The 17,479-nt window shown below is 52.1% G+C and overlaps 1 protein-coding gene and 1 long non-coding RNA gene across 5 annotated transcripts in view; both read right to left on the reverse strand.

The window, feature by feature from the left end:
- Positions 1-242: 242 nt before the first annotated feature.
- Positions 243-17,479, reverse strand: part of Ralbp1 (ralA binding protein 1) — a 44,369-nt gene continuing 27,132 nt past the window's right edge. For all 4 annotated transcript variants that reach the window (XM_005372599.2, XM_005372601.2, XM_005372598.2 and 1 more), the window contains exons 2-10: positions 13,971-14,271; positions 11,784-12,242; positions 9,024-9,373; positions 7,504-7,665; positions 6,388-6,519; positions 4,476-4,583; positions 2,901-3,022; positions 2,272-2,395; positions 243-1,809 (exon numbers count right to left, since the gene is read on the reverse strand). In XM_005372599.2, coding sequence (XP_005372656.1) covers positions 1,597-1,809; positions 2,272-2,395; positions 2,901-3,022; positions 4,476-4,583; positions 6,388-6,519; positions 7,504-7,665; positions 9,024-9,373; positions 11,784-12,242; positions 13,971-14,214 — 1,914 coding nt within the window. In that variant the 5' untranslated portion in view covers positions 14,215-14,271 and the 3' untranslated portion in view covers positions 243-1,596. The remainder of the gene's footprint in view (positions 1,810-2,271; positions 2,396-2,900; positions 3,023-4,475; positions 4,584-6,387; positions 6,520-7,503; positions 7,666-9,023; positions 9,374-11,783; positions 12,243-13,970; positions 14,272-17,479) is intronic.
- LOC102023647 lies at positions 10,811-11,777 on the reverse strand. Its single transcript, XR_259016.2, has 2 exons — positions 11,438-11,777; positions 10,811-11,084 (listed from the first exon to the last, which is right to left on the reverse strand). It is a non-coding gene; the product is annotated as an uncharacterized LOC102023647 (long non-coding RNA).

Raw genomic sequence — 17,479 nt, forward strand, 5'->3', positions numbered from 1 at the left:
AAGAAGCTGCTCGAGGAGGGGCGCGGAGGGAGGGGAAACTGCAGCCCCCGGTCCAGGTCCAGGTCCAGTCCCGCCCCAGCGGGTGGGGACGGGGGTGGGGGGGGTGGACCCGGAAGCCTGCGGGCCTGGGCGGCCGTGAGAAGGGGAGAATGCTCTGGGCCTGGACGTACCGACACCACCTGCCTCCCAGTCGCAGGGCAGTCATACTCCAGAGAAACAAACAGTGTGCACAAAAATAGCAATTTTTTTCCCAAATGGCTGTTGAATTTATTTGCTTGATCAATAATGGTTCTGACAAAAAATTAGTTAACCAATCAGACATTTTGTAATGAAATACTAATTTAAAAAACCCATGACACCTTGATAGAAATTAGAGTTTACACAAACAGAAAAGAAACCTTCAATATTGCCAACGAATATAAAATGAATAAAATATGTCTGACAGGACAGCAAGGCATTTATACATTTATATTTGACACCTGACCAATTTTTTCAGTCACCATAATATCTTCTCTCCAGATTTAAAAAAATAGTATGCTGATTTCTATAACAAAGCTTTTTTTCGTACAAAAATCAAATAATGGCCAACAAGTCACAACAGTGCAATAGGTAGGATAAAAAACCGCATCAAACAGGTGCTGAAAATAAATACTAACTAGGAGGAGGAGAGAGCCCTCGGGTTCTTCGGAGCCCCGAGGTTGCCTGCTCGACACTCACCTGACTGCCTGACCTGCTGCCCCCGGCCTGGCGAGGCCTCCTAGCGGGCGGCAGGAGGAGGAGAGGGGGCAAGTCATGGCAAGCAGGAAAGAAGTCATCTCCCACTGCTCCATCCGGGCACTCAGGCGTCCCTCAGGAGACTGACTGAGGTGACAGGGACAGCTGAAAACTCGTGTTGCAGAGCGCAGCCCAGCTCCTCCAGCACACACGGGCCTTGCAGCCCAGGCCAGCGACCGGAGGAGCTGTGTCCGCCTGGAGGGCCGGTGGGGGAAAGTTTGGGCTTTGAGACAGATCTCTGTGGGCCCCTCGGGTGAGGTGGCCACCTGCGGCCACGGGGCAAAGGCCTCTGGCGGCCCCTGGCAGTGAGTGGCCGGCAGGCGGAGCCCGCGGCAGCCTCTGTGGCCACTCGGCCGGCCTCGGCTGAGAACTGAGAGAGGAGAGCGTGACAGGGCTAAGGGACACCAGCGGGGGCCGCCCGGCCAGTCGGGAGAGGAGCGGCGCCCTCGCCGAGTCGTCTGCACCGAGGAGGTGTGGAAGGCACAAGCAAGAGTGACTAGGTACGCAGAGGCCTGCGGGCGACGGCGGGCACCCCGCAGGCGCAGCAGTGACCTGGTTTGGTTCCCCCCCTTGGATGAGAAAGAGATCCTGATTCTGCTGTGATAAAAAAGCAAAGAAAGACAATTTTTGGTTTAAAAAGAAGCCACTCAAGGGTTAAAATCGTTACTTTACGTTAACGAAGAAAATTAATTTTCAAATAAGCTGACACTATCTGGAAGAGCATCTGTCCACGGCCCACGGGCGCCCTGCTCCGTCCTCCGGAACCTGAGTCTGAGGACCGTCGTGGGGACGCGGGCGGAGAGCCGACTCCAGAGAGCGCGCTCAGATGGGCGTCTCCTTCCGGTCTCTGCCCGGCGACGGCTTGGCCTCCAGGACGCCGTCCCAGGCCACGGTGCCCGCCCGCCGCTCGGGCTCCTCATCGTCCGGCGGCTCGGCCTGGGCGCGCTGCATCTGCAGCAGGCGGAGCTGCACACGCAGCTCTATGATGGCCTCGCGCTCCTCGTGGATGGCTTGGTTCAGGTGGTTGTTCTTGATCTGCAGGAAGGGGACAGAGGGAGCCCGGTCCGGTCGGTGACAGCTGACAGGGACAGGTGCCTTGCTGGGCCTGTGGCTCCCCCGCCCTGCACTGTCCCATGGCCCACTGCTCCCTCCACCTCCGCGGGTCCCAAGCCGACACCTCCCTGAGGACCCCAGCGACCGCCCGGCTGGGCACACCGTGTCTCCCGCCGGTTCTGTGTGTCCCCGGCTTCCCGTCCCAGCCCTGCTGCTCCTGCTTATCTCAGAGGCCATCTGAAGGCCACTCGAAGCTGCCCAAGCGGCATTCAACACTGCTTTGGGTGGGGGGAGGAAGGGCACACAAGGCGGCCACCGAGCCACCAGCCAGCGCCAGCGGCTCAGGTGACGCAGCCCGACTCCTGCCTACGCAGCCTCCTTGCTGGGGACCGGGCAGGACTCAGGAAGCTCGAGCTCCCAGACTGGCTGCGACCCCAGACCCACCTCCAGCTCCTCGTTCTGGCGCTGCAGGTCCTCCAGAATGAGCTGCAGCTCCTCCTCGTCCTCGCTCTCACTCTCGCTCTCCGAGGAGTACTCCTCCGTCTCGCTCCGGCCATGCTGCTGGCGGCTGGGGACAGAGGCAGGGCCTGCACGCCGCTCTCGCGGCCGCCCCTTCTCCTGAGCGCACAGCCCTAGCCAGAGCCCAGGTCTGCGTCCTGTGTGCGCGCCCCAGGAGCTGACCCCAGGGCCTCCGCACTGAGCTACACCCCCAGGCCTATTTCATTTTGAGACAGCTCTTGCTGAGTTTCCCAGGCTGAGCTCAGACTCCTGATTCTCCTCCCAGAGTGCCGGGAGCACAGGCGTGAGGCCACGTGCCCACCTACTGCACCAGTCGGAAGACCTGATACACACGAAATCAGAGGCCATCAATTTCACTGACCTTCATCTTTTGTAAGAAAGTCTGAGAACAGAAACAGTTTCTGTATGTGTGTCGGGGGTCTATTTAAGTTACTAAACTGCCCAGCTAGGCTCTACCCTGCAATCCTCCTGCCTCGGCCTCCTAGAGTGCATGCCATACCTAGTGAACATTTAGTGAACATTCTGGAAACCTAAATGCCCTGGGCTCTCCTTACCTCTGGATCTCAGCGATCTCGGCACGCAGGCGCTCGATCTCCTCCTTCTCGGCTGCAATCTGCCGGCGTAAGAACTGCTCCATGGCCAGCAGCTCCTCCTGCTCGGTGAGGATCTCATTCTCCTGAAACGAGTAAGCGAGGCCTGCAGCTGCCTTCGGACACAGCACTGGCTGGGTTCTCCCTCACACTGCAGCACAGCACAGCCAGAGCCACGTGGTCTCCTCCAGGAGGAGGCTGGGCTTCCTGGCGACTCAGCACCCCCGGGAAGCTACGGCCCGGCGCTGCCGGGACACGTGCGCCAGGACCAAGGCAGGTCCCGGGGACAGACACGCAGAATGATGCCGGCCTCTTGGGAAGTGTGTCCCCTGGGCCAGGGTGGCCTTCCTTCCATGGTATCACTAGGGACAGAGGGCCCAGGGGAGATGTGCAGTGGCCCGTGAAGGGCAGACCAGCGAAGGGAAGAAGGTGCAGAAATCATTTCTCCTCATCACTGGCCACTGGCCACAGCCTGTCCCAGAGATGCAAGGGACACGGAAAACATCCCGTGTAACAGGACCAACTCTAACGCTGACCTGGCCACCAGGGGGTCAAAAGCAATGGGGGATTCCCGAGCACCGAGACACCGCCCTCTGCAGGAGAAACCAAGCTGGGCACAGTGTGGAAGCAGCAGACTGGCTGTGGGAAGGAGGAGCTGGACACAGGCGAAGGCCTTCGGCCTCCCTTCTGGGCAACAGGCTGTGTGGTGAAGCCCACTGCCACGCCAGGAGGCACCGCATACCCTCTGCAAACAGCGGTGGGAAGCAGGCGGCCTGCGCCCAGCCACCCACAACATGGCACACAAGACTACGAGGCTGAGGGACCCTGAATAAAGATGCAGCCGCGCCACATCTGCCCCCAGGAAGAGCTGTGTCCCCCAAGGAACAGTACGGTGGACTCTGCAGGGCTTTAGGTGACCTGCATGCCAAGTCTCTGGGGACCTAGACAGGTGATGCGGTCAAAGCCCGGAACCTCGTTCCTCTCTAGCCAAACCCTGGGATTTTCCGGAACAGACTGAGGCTGACTTGAAAAACTCAGGAAGAAAAACAAAGCTCCTGTTCCGCCGGTCCCGGAGCTCAGTGGGTTCTCAAGGGTATTTACCGAATCAGCGAAGGACCATGAGACAACTGTCTCCAACAACTACTTCCCCTGCAAAGAACGAAGCCCACATAGCTGCAGTTGTCACACCAGCTCCAGTTACGGCCCGCAGCCCTACACGCCGAGGCCCTGAGCTACATGACATGGGCACAGTGGATCTGCAAATTCTTACTGAAGTCTGGCCTCACGAGAGGGAACAAATCTGCTCAGCTGTGCACTGGGGAAGCCCCAGACATTGTGTGGGCCAAGTGTGACAAGGGTGACCAGGGAACAGAGCCCGGAGGGGTCGGCAGGGGACAGCACACGCTGCGCTCTCACAGCTCAGCAGCCCGCGCCGCCACCTTGTCATTCAAGGCGAAAGATTCTGCAGCCGAGCTTCTCAAACTGTCATTCTCAATGATGATTAAAAGCCTTGCAAAAGAGAGAGAGAATGTGGCTTACCTGGGCGAGCAGAATATTTATAACTTCTTCATTTTCATTCATCTCTTCTTTGGAAACGTCCTCTTTTGACAGACTGGCTATCTCCTGGGCAATCTTGGTCTCACACTCCTGTCCAGCAGGCGGAAAGAACGCTCAGCCCGTGTGCCAGAGGCGCACCACCCCAGCGCACGTTTGCTTCTGTTCCCAGCACTGGGCAGAATCACGGCGCACACACGCGTCCGTCCTGGGCTGCGCTGCTCACGGCCTCCGGGACCTCAGGGCACAGGCGTGGGGCCACCAAAGGTGTCGGTCCTGACGCGCGTGCAGTCACAGCAGCACCATGGTGCTGTGGAACATTCAGACACCAGGGGCCTGCATCCCCATCCGCCGGCAACCCCTCACTCGCTCCTGCTCCCCATCACCACCAGTGTTCCCTTTTGAGTTTGTTCTTGCTGTTGTTTAGACAGGATCTTGCTATGCACTTCAGCTGGCCTTGAACTGCTCAGTGGCCCAGGCTGGTCTTGAACCTACGGCAATCCTCCTGTCCCAGCCTCCTGAGTGCGGGGATTATAGGCGTGCGTCACCACACCCGCTCCTCTTTCTGAGGTTCATATAAACTGAGTCACTCAGCAAGGAGATTTTTTTGAATCTGGCCTCTTTACTGAGCAAGAGGCCAAGAGTCCTCCCGTGCTGTTTGCCTCAGCAATTGTAGCGTAACCTGCTGGGCAGGGTTGCAGCCCACCCCCAGGAACAAAGCCAGGCCCTTCCCACCCACCGGCAGGGGGCTGTGGGGCTTTGCAATGAGAGCACTACCGCGTATGTGCACTGCCTTCAGCACAACATCGACTTTTTGTCTTAAATACCCAAGAGTGGAACTGTTCACAAAATATGCCAAGCTGATATTGTGGTTTTTCTTACTTCTAGCCTGCTAGTGTGTTGAATTATGTTACTGTTTAAAAGTCACGCCCTCCTAAGCAGGGCATGGTGGCATACAACCATGGTCCCAGCACTCTGGAAGCTGAGGCAGGAGGATTGCCGCGAGTTTGAGGCCAGCCTGCCCAAACAGTGTGCTCAAGGCCAACCTAGACTACACAGTGAGACCCTGTCTCAAAAAGAAAAAAGTCATACACTCCTCCAAGATAAAAAGTCAACAGGATGGAACCTTCTGAGCATTTTGTGAGCAAGGAGCAGGCGGAAGTCACAGCACCTAAAAAACTGGTAAAGGCTGTGGTGTGGCTCAGCCTGCTCGAGACCCTGGTGGGGCACAAAGAACAAAGAAATAAACCGGCACAGAGACAGCAGTGCATCCCTTCACACTGGCCCTGGACGCACACCACGGTGACTCTGTTACCCAGGGAGACGAGAAGCAAGAGATGCGAAAGCCGATGTCTCCTGTCCGGGCCGCCAGCCTACTCCCCAAGCCTGCTGCGCACGCCCGAGGCTCAGAGCGCTGTGCGGACGCCACTGCTGATGGCACCTGGGCTGTCAGATGGCCCAGAGACTGGACATGTGCACCCAGCAATGAGCCCCACCCACAGCTGGCAGGGAGCGGGGCCTGACCCTGCCCTCCTCCCCAGCCAAGAGCCACCCCGCCAGCTCTGAGGCCTCCAGGCTCTGCATCCCGACCCTGCCAGCCCTCGGCCCGCTGAGCAGAGGTGTGACCCAGCAGGAAATGACCAAATCTGTCTAAGTAAAATCGTCTTTAAATTAAATAAAACCTTCCTAAGTTAATGAAACATCTGACTGGATTCAAGTACCAGTAACCCTGAACGAGGAATGCTGGCGGGAACACACTTCCCACGGGAGAATTTCACTTCAACAGGTATGTATAAATATTTTTAAAAGAAATCATTTGCAGTGGTGTACGTGACTCCGGCACATCCTCTTCATGTCTTCTTAGAATATGACACAGCAAACCAAAACGGTAAGTTACCTGTCTTTTAGCTTCTCTCAGTTTTCTTTTGAGGGCTGTCAAAATTCTTTGTACTTCCCATAATCTTTCTTCTTTAGATAAATCCTTCACTCCACCCTGCAGATCTCGATGTAAACAATTCAAAAGAAACTCCTAGAAAACAACAACACACCAGATAGCACCCCATGCCTTACTGTAATGTCAAAAACACCGCTGCACCCGCGGAAGCCATAAACAACTACTTTCCCTGAGCACTGGGGAGTAAGTGACTGCGCTTGTCCTTTCCCAAGGATCTTCGGGGGAAATAGGCTCAACAGCTTCCAGGAGCAAGGCTGGTGACAGCGACCTGCCTGGCTTCGACAGCAGCTACTGCAGACCCCAGCTGCGCTCCCCACACGGCCCAGCTAAAACAACCAGGAGCTCCGAGCACGGGTATGGGGGAGGCAGGGAACTCAGGACACGGCACCCATGATCAGACACACCTGTGTTTCTTACCGCATCTTGAATTTCTTATGTAATCTGACACACAGCACTGCTTCTTATGCCAGAGTCAGTGGTACGGCAGGGCTAATCCTGGTTCTCTAGCCTGAGAATCACAGGACAGCCTTCCTATGTGTAACATAGGGCCACAGAGCAGCCTTGTCTAGATGACCAAACGTTACCACAGGCCTCGCCACACCGAGCCCCCCCACTCATTACCTCCGCTGGGAAACTGTCACACCAACCCTACGGCAGGATGCATTTTACAGTAAGCGCATCATCAGCTGGGCTCGGGCACACGCCTGTAATCCCAGAACTCGGGAGGCTGAGGCAAGAGGATTGCCATGCGTTGGAGGCCAGCCTGGGCTACACAGTGCGTTCAACACCACCCTGAACTACACAGCAAGAGCCTGTCCCAAAAAACAGAACAAAACAAAAAAAGAACACCTAGGCTAAAGAGTAAGCAACTGGCCTAAAGCCAGGGCATTCCTACGGAGCACGACCAAACTTCGAGCAGTATTTTGATCTAAAGTCAGGATGCCCTGATGTGTATGGCGGGAACGGTGCCTCACATGCCCCCCCGCAAGGTCACGGGGGTGGGGCAGAGCCCCTCCTCCTGTCCCCACAGCGCCCACTGTGGGCAGGTAAGGAAAACACCTGTCTCCGGATCTCCTCCTTGATGCCAGCCTGGGTCTCGGGCAGCGTGGGCATCGTGGCCATGTTAGACCATCGCAGAGGCCTTGTCACCTGCTTCAGTACCACGTTTCCAAACAGCTCTTGCACATGCGTGAAAAGCACATACAGAACACGGTTGCTGATCTGGAGGAAAAGAAAAAGATTTGGGAGAGAACAAAATTACTTCATTCGTGAGAATTGCGTAACACAAGCTCGAACCCTTGGACACGTGAATGGAAATTCTGAGGAGAGACAAGACAGGCTTTGCTAGCTAACGGCCAACTTAAGAAGGGATGGTCAAACTGGAGGCGACGGAAGCGGAAATCAGAACCTGCGCAGGCACGGGCAGCACTGCCTGTCAGCACGTCCTTTTTTTCCTGTAACTGTCGGGTGAACTGAGTAAAGCATGCACTGTCCTTCATCTCCAAGCCGGGAGGCTGCAGAGGCAGAGGCCCTGGGACACACCGCACCCTGGGAGGCCAGAACCACAGGCCACGGCCTGGGACAACCAGGATCTGTTCCCAACACCCTGGGCCTCCTGCGCCGCCATCACCCACATAATGGTAACGTGCACTGGATGCTGAAATCCTGACTAGTGATCATTTCAGTTTGAGAAATTTGAGAAACGCCTTGCTTATAAAAGATCATCAGTACAAGCAATGAAACAGGCTTTAAAGAAAACACACTCTTATAACAGAGACAATGATTTATGCCAAAAAGGAGTTAAAATGTAACTGTTATGTCCTGGTTTTTAGCCCCAGTTATGAGTGGCTAATCACCTGAGCAGCAGCAAAGGAGGCTGACACCCAACATGTATTCCCGCGAGCCTTGCTCGGGTGGACAGTCTCGCACTCAGCACACCCCAGACAGTTTTTGTTTGGTTTTTTTTTGAGACACAGCGCATTAATAGCCCAAGCTGGGCTCAAAATTGTGATCCTCCTACCTCGGCCTCCTAGCATTACGGGCACACACCACCATACCCCAGTTGTGAGATAAGTCTTTACCAATGAAACCCTCAATAAATTCTTGACCAAATTAATGGAGGCCCTTCTGTCCCCGCGTCTGATCTGTCTGTGATATAACTGAGCAATAACCCTACTTGATAAAACAACCGGAACCTTTACAGTTTTATAGCTGAGCGCTGTAACTGCAGGCATCTTGAGGAATTCAACTACGCACAGCACCATCACCCAGAGCAGGTTTCTAAACTCACACCACTCCAATTTCACAGCTACACACTAAGCGTCAAATGCGCTCCTTATCTTAAATGTGGACACTGTCCACATGACGAAGGAAAAGCCCTGCAGTCCAACGTCTCTTGCCTGCCCTCTGGGCTCCCTCATCACAGGGGATTCAATGACAGGCAAGGGCCAGTGCACCTCAGTGGCACTGCGCTTACCTGGCATGCACAAGGCCCTGGTTCGAGCCCCAGCACCACCAAGACCAGAAACAGAGCGTCCCTGGCCTCCCACGGCGCCAGGGCGTGCACAGAAAGCCAGTACCTGCACGGTTGGGCTGAGCACTATGGAGATGTTCTGAACGTTCATCTTGGTCTCCAGCTCCTTGGAGATGACGTGGTCCATGTGCACAACCAGCCAGGAGACGAGGAGGCAGTTGCACTCGGGCAGCTCCCTGAGCAAGCGCTGGAACTCCTGCACCTTCTCACTCTCCGTGGCTCTCCCGCACGCCTCCTCGAAGCGCGGCAGGAGCTCTTTGGTAAGCAGGTTCTCCGGAAGGTCTCGCAGGTACTGCTTCAGCAGGCTGGCCACGGTGTTCGGCTCGTAGTCCTCCAGGTTGGGAGACTCTTCTCGGTCATAGGCTGCCTTCAGCTCATCCACCTTTGATTTAATTCCTTAAAACATTCAAATTCAGAAGAGAAGACAACAATGAGAGGGCAGAACATGCAACCCAAGCACTTTCTTTACCACGACCCCTGGCCCCCATGAGAAATGGAGCCCGGCCTCCCAGACGGCAGAAAACCGACGGAGCTCTTCATCTGCGTGAGGCCCGGCTTCTCCGCAAGTCCTGCCGCAGGAAGACGACAGTCAGGGTGAGCCTCGCCAAGTTCTGCGTGTGCCAAGGAGAGCAGCCTGAGATGTGAATGCCAACCGACTTGGGGAGAAAAAAGCATTTAGGTATAAAGGTAACTATGTAAAAATTCAGGGAAAAATTAAACTACCATCCAAACTAAGCCAAGTGCTTTTTCTAACTTGTCACAAGGCTGTTGACATAAAATGTAACCTGGCTCATATTGAGTATGCTCCAAAAAGCTGTGGGTGAATTTATTTTTGTAAGTAAAACTTGTAAATACAAAAGGTGAGTTATCTACTGAAATGAATTCTTTGAAAATTATTCTCCACTACACAGTTCCCATCTAATTTCAATTTTATTTGAATTTCATTTTTTGTTGTTGTTGTTGCTGTTGTTGTTTTTCCGGTACCAGGAATCGAACTCACGACCTTGTGCTCACCAGGCAGGCGCTGTGCCGCTGAGCTAAATCCCCAGCCCATTGAATTTCAACTTTTAAAGTGTTTTCTTAATCCAAACAGAGCTGGAACAAAAAATTAAAGTTTTGGCTTCTAAAATCAAACTGTTTGGCATCTCCTACTGAACAAAAAGAAACTCGAGCCCCTGAGTGAAGGCTCTTCAAGCCCTGCATCCGGGGCTTAAGTCTTTACTCCAACCTGTGCTAAGCAAGGCAGGTCAGCAGCAGGGACTGCTCGTTCAGAGTACAAAGCTGCTCTGCACTTTGTACACTTAGACGTTAGGCCAGTTATTAAGCCACAAGGCTAAGGCTTTCTAGGCAACTGTCCTGTGATCTGAACAGCACTTTACAGTCAACACAGAGCTCATATTCAGGTTTTGGCATTCCTTGTCTTATGTGAAAAACCTTCTAATGGCACCATAATTGAACCTGTAATTTATCAAAATAAAATCAAGTGGCCCCAAATACAAAAATAGTAAGAATCTTTATGCATAATCTTTGAGACAGAAAAGTTAGAAAATTAATTTCCATTTTTTTATGACAATGAATAAAACAAGGTGAGCAATAACTAACTGAAATTCTTGGCAAAGATCTCTGTCAAATATATACCATATGTACCATCCCATAAATATATTGTACTTGTTTTAAAAACATTTAATTTTCCAACCTACAATATCTACATAGCAAATTAGGTTATGTTTAAACAATTATGTTTGGTTTCTTTACTCTGAAAGTGTTATCAAAGTGTTTTTCTTTTAAAAGCTGGATACTTTAAATAAAGAATTCAAGCACAGAGAGAAAAAGTTTATCAGGTGCACTTTAATGAAAAAATATGAAAACGCAGACAAGTAAATTTAAAATGTAAAGTAAATTATCTTTCACATCAGTTTTTAAACTCTCCAGCAAAAACTAGTAGTGCTCTTTGGCTTGAAAGAAGGCAAGTCCCCACCCAGGCCAGCTCCAGCTGCAGCGCGCTGCCCTGCCACTGGGCGCCAGGACACACAGGCAAAGCGCTCAGCAGGAGTGGCCGGCTCCTCCCAGCGCGGAGCTCCCGGCGAGCAGCTCTGCAAGGCCAACTCTGCAGAGGACAGCACACATCAGAAACCGGTCAGAGACACGAAAAGACCATCTGAGCAAACCACAGACGCCTTCAGGAAAACTGCCTAAAACCAAATTTCTCCATGGTCATCAGGATTGGTTGAGGGGAACAGCTTATACCATTGCTGTTTAAATATTTTAAAAACTAACTCATCATAAAACACTCTTAAAAATCAAATGTGCACACTTGTTTAACGTGCATTAATTCTATACACTACTAAGGAATAATAAACTCAAATTCCTTGCCTACTTTACTGTATCTCCTCTACTGTCTCTCCTCTAGAACTGTAGCAGTGCAGCCGAAGTACTCTTAAGTGACAGCTGGTTACCTACCAGAAACGACGGTTTCCCCAAGTATCAAAACCAGCTGCCCCTTCTCAACCTGCTGGAAATGCAATAGGAACCGATTAAGTGGAAAAACTGGCTGATCTGTCAATCCTGATCTATCAGACCTAACTCATCCTGAAAATACGTAAGGCCCTCAAGTAACCGTATAACTAAATCTCTCAGGAGCCGACGAGGTGCTAAGTGAGAGTTACAGGAACGGAACGAGGGGCCGCTGGGGGAGGCCACCTAGCCTGCGGGTGGGGGGAACAAGGACGCCAGCGGGCTCCTCACGCCAGCGCCGGCTTTCCTGCCTCTGAGAAGTGCAGGTGAGCTCGTGTTATCACTCCCGTACCTGAGACCCTGTAGATGCCCTCGCACTTCATGCCGTGCTTCTCCACGTAATCCACACACTCCCGGAAAACGGCCGGCAGCCGGACGCCGTCGTACATCATGGTCCTCTCCACCGCGTCGGCCAAGGGAATCCCAAAGACGGGCCTGAAGCTGGGCACGTCCATCGGAGGTCCCTCCGGCTCCTGAATCGGCTTCTTCTTTTTCTTCTTCTCCTTCCACTGCTTAACAACATCAGCTGCTGTCAAGTCCTTGGACTTCTTCTCTTTATGTTTTTCTTCTTTGTGCTTTTCTTCTTTATGCTTTTCTTCTTTGGGTTTCTCTTTTATTTTAAAATCCTTATCCTTCTTTTTAGAGAAGCTGGGCTTCTTGAAGACGTGGATGCCCTTGGACCTCTTCATCTTGGATGGGCTTTCAGCTTCGTCTCCAGAGCTATCTTCCTGGAAGGCAGCATAGCCTTCAGCTGCCAGAGCAATGCAAGGAGAGCTGGTTAGACAACAGTTCAATGTCAGACTGCGTGTGTGCTTTCTAAAGAGCGGCCCACAAAACAGCGCCACCTGGCAGAGCTCCCAAGACACGGATCTTCTAGCTAAAGAACACTGCGGTGGCAGCGACTGCCACAGGAGGGAGACAGGCCCGGCGCCGACACCCAGGCAGCAGGGGAGGCTGGTTTGTGTTGTACAGCACGTGTGCGCCGGCCAAGTGTCAACACACGTGCCAAGCTCTACACAGGCCTGACGGAAGGAACCCTGAAGAACAGCACCCTTCCATCACATGCGCCCTGCCAATCCACCCCTGCGGTGCTGGAACTCGGCCCTGTTCCCAGACGGCAACTGGACAGGAGGCGCCCCCGTGAGGGGACGCCGGCAGGCCCGCGGGCTCAGCTCCTGCACCGGCCTCTTTCACGCTGACCAAGAGCTCTGCGGCCTTCACACCCCACCAGTCATCCTGGTGTGCACCTGCTTGTGAGGAGGCCACAAGCCCCTGGACTCCAACGAGCCGCCCGCCTGCGCCTCCCGAGCAGATGGGACTACAGCAGGTGCCCCGCGGCCCAGGCCTTGTGCTGTCTCCTAGCACCTACCACTCTCCTGTTCTTCTCCCCTAGAAGAGGGCAAGTTCCGGAAGGACAAAATGCCACACTGGAAAGCAAGTGAGCACTCCCCCTGCTGGGGAACTGGAATGGCACCACCACCCCAGAAGCCCATTCTAGAGCCTCCTGACGCCTGCGAGCGTGCATGTCAGCAGGACACACAACAGACATGCACGCACACGTACACCAACAGGCACAACACAGGCACATACAAAAACGTGCACACACGCACACTAAGACACGCGTGCCACTGTTCAGAGAAGCACCGCTCATCGCAGTCAAAAACTGAAAATAACTCAAATGACCAACAAAAGCAGCGGATTTCTAGTGTGCCGGAGCAGGGAAACAACACCCAGAAAAAACGAACAATTACCGTCACACGCAATAACACGAGTGAGGTTAGCAGACATCATACTGGGCCAAAGAAACTGGGCACAAGAGGAGGACGCCCCTTCCTGCAGGGCCGGCAGCACGACCGGGGTACCGGAGCCTGCTGGGGACGGCTGGGAGCCCGCCCAAGTGCGGCAGGGGAGCTGCTGGTGCCCTCAGCGCCTTTCCAGGGCCACGCTGCGGTCCCACAGGCCATTCACCGCAGCAAGTTATGCACATTTGTGCATAAATTAACCTAAGAGCCTCATGAAATCCAAAATACTTAAATCGCCTTCTCTACTTCAACACACTAAAGCTCTCTCCCTAGAAAAATCCCTCCCTGCTGCCCAAGAGTCTGGATGAAGGTGTCCTAGCAGCTGCCTGGAACAAATGCACTACTTCCTTTACAACTCCAATAAAAGCATACCCCAAACCCACTCAAGAAACCCACTAAGGCTATCAGGGCAAAATTCCAGTATCTACTTTTCATACATTATTTTGAACGATCACGTCAGAAAATATCCACTGGAGAACTGCCACTTCCGGAAATTTGGTATTTTTACTTGTGAGGTTCAGACCCTAAAATACAACTCCAGTATCAAAAACTGAGACTGAAAATAAAGAACAGAAAAAGCCAAACCAAAGTCTCCGGTCGTATGTCCAGAATATTTAGCCCTGGTTGGGGGAGTTCATCTGAAACACCTCAAAAGCACAGATAGAAACAGCACTTACTCCTTTTCTCCTTCTTCTTGAACTTCCCTTTCTTCTTCCCATGGTCCTTCTCATCGTCCGACACTATATCCGGAGGCTCGTGGAGGATGTCGTGGGGCGGCGAGGGCTCGCCCGTGCGGTACAAGCCAGGGAACTTGGTGGGACTGATCTCCTCCGAGCTGGGCGTCCGCGTCAGCCCGCTGCCATGCTCGGCCCTGCGGTGCTCACCGGGGCTGCTGGTGGGGGGCAGGAAGCACTCGGTCATGCTGGCACCCTGACCACAGAGGGAGCGGCCTCCGTGTCACCTGTCCATCACACACACCTGTGTGGAGAAAACGTCCCGTCACCTACTCCACTCCAGAAACACCAACACCCCTGGGCCTGGGGCACCAATTCACCCTGCACGTACCAGTCCAGTCCTCCCCACGCCCCCAAAACATCCTTTATTTGCTTTCTTGGATTATGTTCCAGGCATCACCCGTGTCCATGCTGAGGTGAGATGAAGGCACTGCGGTCCTCGAGTGTCAGAAAAGTAAGCCCAATGCAAATCCAAGTGACGGCTCTTACACAGAACTCACCAAGGTAAAGGGCTTCACTCTGACTGCCAAGCAACATGAAGTCTTACTACGTTCATGCTGTGACCGAACAACCATGCACAGCACATGACAAAGACTAGGAGGGTGACGACGAGCCTTGGAGGGACCGAGTGCCCACACTGCAACCCAAAGCCCACCTATTTATCATGAAGCGCCAACACTGCGATTAAACCTGAACACTGAGGTTCTAGCTTAGAAAAAACAGCTCACACCTTAACTTCTTTGTCTTAAAAAAAAAAAAATCAACATGCATGCAACAGGTTTGCCACCCCTGGACTAGAACTACGCATGAGCGGTTTCTATCACTAACTTAGAGAGGTAAAAATGGTAAGCTTAATGATTCACATAATCACATTCTGGGGCTACTAACAGCCATTATATTTTATACAGCAGCTCTGCTGAAGGAAACCAGAGCTGACTGAATCCTAAAATACGCACAGAACAGTTTCCACACGGCAGGCACAATGGAGGACAAACATAAGAAGAGTTCAAACCCTGGTTCCTTTTTTCTTCTCTAGACAGAAGGTACACAGTCTGAATACAGTGTTGAAAAGCCACCTGGACTAGTTCTGTCCCTCTGGACAGCCGTTCTGATATGAAGCTGAAACACTACTGGACTCAGTTTTTCTCTCTGTACTCACTTTTAAAGGTTATTCTGCAGCTTCAAACCCCACAAGTCACAAGTGAGGAGTCTGATAAATCTGACCACAAACAAGGTCAAAAGACAAGCCAATGTGAGAAGAACTGCAAGTTGTGAAAGAAAATGAATTTAAAAACAAACCAATGAAAATGGGAATAAATCAGAAGAATGACACAAAAGAGTCAACAGACAGTTCACAGAAAAGCTATGTGTGTCTCACTACTGCACACATGAAAACAACTTTCAGCTTCAGTGATAATCTCTTACGCGACGAGTTGCTTTTCTGTTATCAGACTGGCCAAGAACTCAAAGGTCTGTACGATCCAGGGCTGGCAGGAGTGTGAGGGAACGAAGATGCCGCGAGTACCTGCCACTGTCCATGCACACACCAGCACAGTCTGGTCATCGCCACCAGTATCTCAAGTACATTCTCTTTCACTCAGGAAGTTCTCTTTTAGGTACTTCTCCTTCCGATAGACTTTTACAAGACTGCAAGGATACATGCACGAAAATATTAACTACAGCACTGAGAAGATAAAAATAAGCACTTCACCTTGCTGTCAACAGAACGTGACGTGCACCGAGCTGTCCACATGACACGCCCTCGGCGAGCACTTCACACAGAGCGGGCCGGCACTGCTGTGGAACAGCAGTGATGAGCGCCAGGGCAGCACCAGCCCAGCAGAGAAAACAGAAACGATCAGAAAGAAGTTTTACCCACTGTTAACTCCAAGAAGTGTCACAGGGGGAGGGAGGGAAAGCTGTGGCTTCCTATGCTTCGTCCCTTCTGTGCAGTGCGAGCCTTCCCACGTGCATGTGTTACTTTATCGTCTGTAACAATGAACAGGGCCAAAAGTTTTTTCTCACAAATCAGGTGGTATTAAATGCGCACTAGTCATGCACCAGTTTTGAGCCAGCTGTGGTGGCACATGCCTGGAACTCCAGCACTCAGCAGGACTGCTGCAAGTTCAACACCGACCTGGGATAAAATGAGACGCTATCTCAAAAATCAAAAAAAATCAGTTTTAAAGTACTTAACAAATATTAAAAGCAATTTTTCCAGTATACTTCAAATATATAAATATACATATAAAAAGTATAAAGAACAAGAAAAGATTAGTGAGTATCTCTCAATTAAAAGATTGTAAGTGGGGGCTGGGGATATAGCTCAGTGGCATAAGCGCCTGCTTGGCAAGCGCGAAGCTGTGAGTTCAATCCCTGGCACAGCAAAAAAAAAAAAAGAAAGATTGTAAGTGATCTTTTTTCCTTTCACCATTCAGCATTTTAGAAATGTTCTACCACATATATTACTGTTGTATAACAGATGTACCATATTAATACAATATGCATTAATGCTTGTTTTTATCCTGTATTGAAAACAAGAGAAAAGTTTCAGTTATGTTTTGTGTCTGGGTGTCCCTTCAAAACCATGATGCAGTCATGGGACGGGCTTTTAGTTTATGACTGACTCATGGGTGTGAGTGCTACATCGTCCTGGGGCAGGTAGTCTACACACCAATGTAAGGGAGGGAAAGAGGCTGCTTGCTGCCACTCCTCCCTTTCCGCTCTTGTTGCTTTTGCTGTTCTCCCACCATGAACTGTTGCCTTCTGCCATGTGCCACTCTGCCTTGGAGCCAGCTGAGTATGGACTGAAACCTCCACACACTGTGAGCTAAATAAACCTTTCCTTCCTCAGTTTTGGGCATCAGGTATTTTGTCTCAGCAATGAGAGAAAAGTAACCAAGACAGTTCCATTAAAGGACTGATAAGCACCACTTTACTTCTGTCTTCCTTGTTAAGCCCTATCTTTTGGCTTTGTGTTTTCCCATACGAGGGACTAAACCCAGAGGCACTGTACCACTGAGCTACATCCCAGCCCTTTCTGAGACAGGATCTTACCAAGTCAAACTTGCAACCCTCTTGCCTCAGCCTACCAAGTAGCTGGGATTACAGGCATGCAGCTTCGACTATCACTTTTTTTTGAGACGGTGTCAACTATGTAGTGCAGGCTGGCCTTGAAATCACTTATGTAGCCCTGTCTGGCCTTGAACTCACAGGAATTCTCCTTGCCTGGACCTCCCAAGTGCTGGGATGATAGGCGTGCACCACCACACCTGGCTCAGCTATCACTCTCTGCAGCGTGTTCTGTTTTCCAACGTTCAGCACCTCCTCCACTGTGTTCCTTAGGACACACAAGTAGAAGGAGCTGCCTCTGGCCCGCTTCCTGCCTGGTCCAACCTGCTGCCCCCACCCTTGTTTTGGAGTCCCGGCCCTTGAACCCAGGCAGTGCTACG

The sequence above is a fragment of the Chinchilla lanigera genome, unplaced genomic scaffold (genome assembly GCF_000276665.1).
Source record: "Chinchilla lanigera isolate Chin_1 unplaced genomic scaffold, ChiLan1.0 scaffold00001, whole genome shotgun sequence".
NCBI classification, from domain to species: domain Eukaryota; kingdom Metazoa; phylum Chordata; class Mammalia; order Rodentia; family Chinchillidae; genus Chinchilla; species Chinchilla lanigera.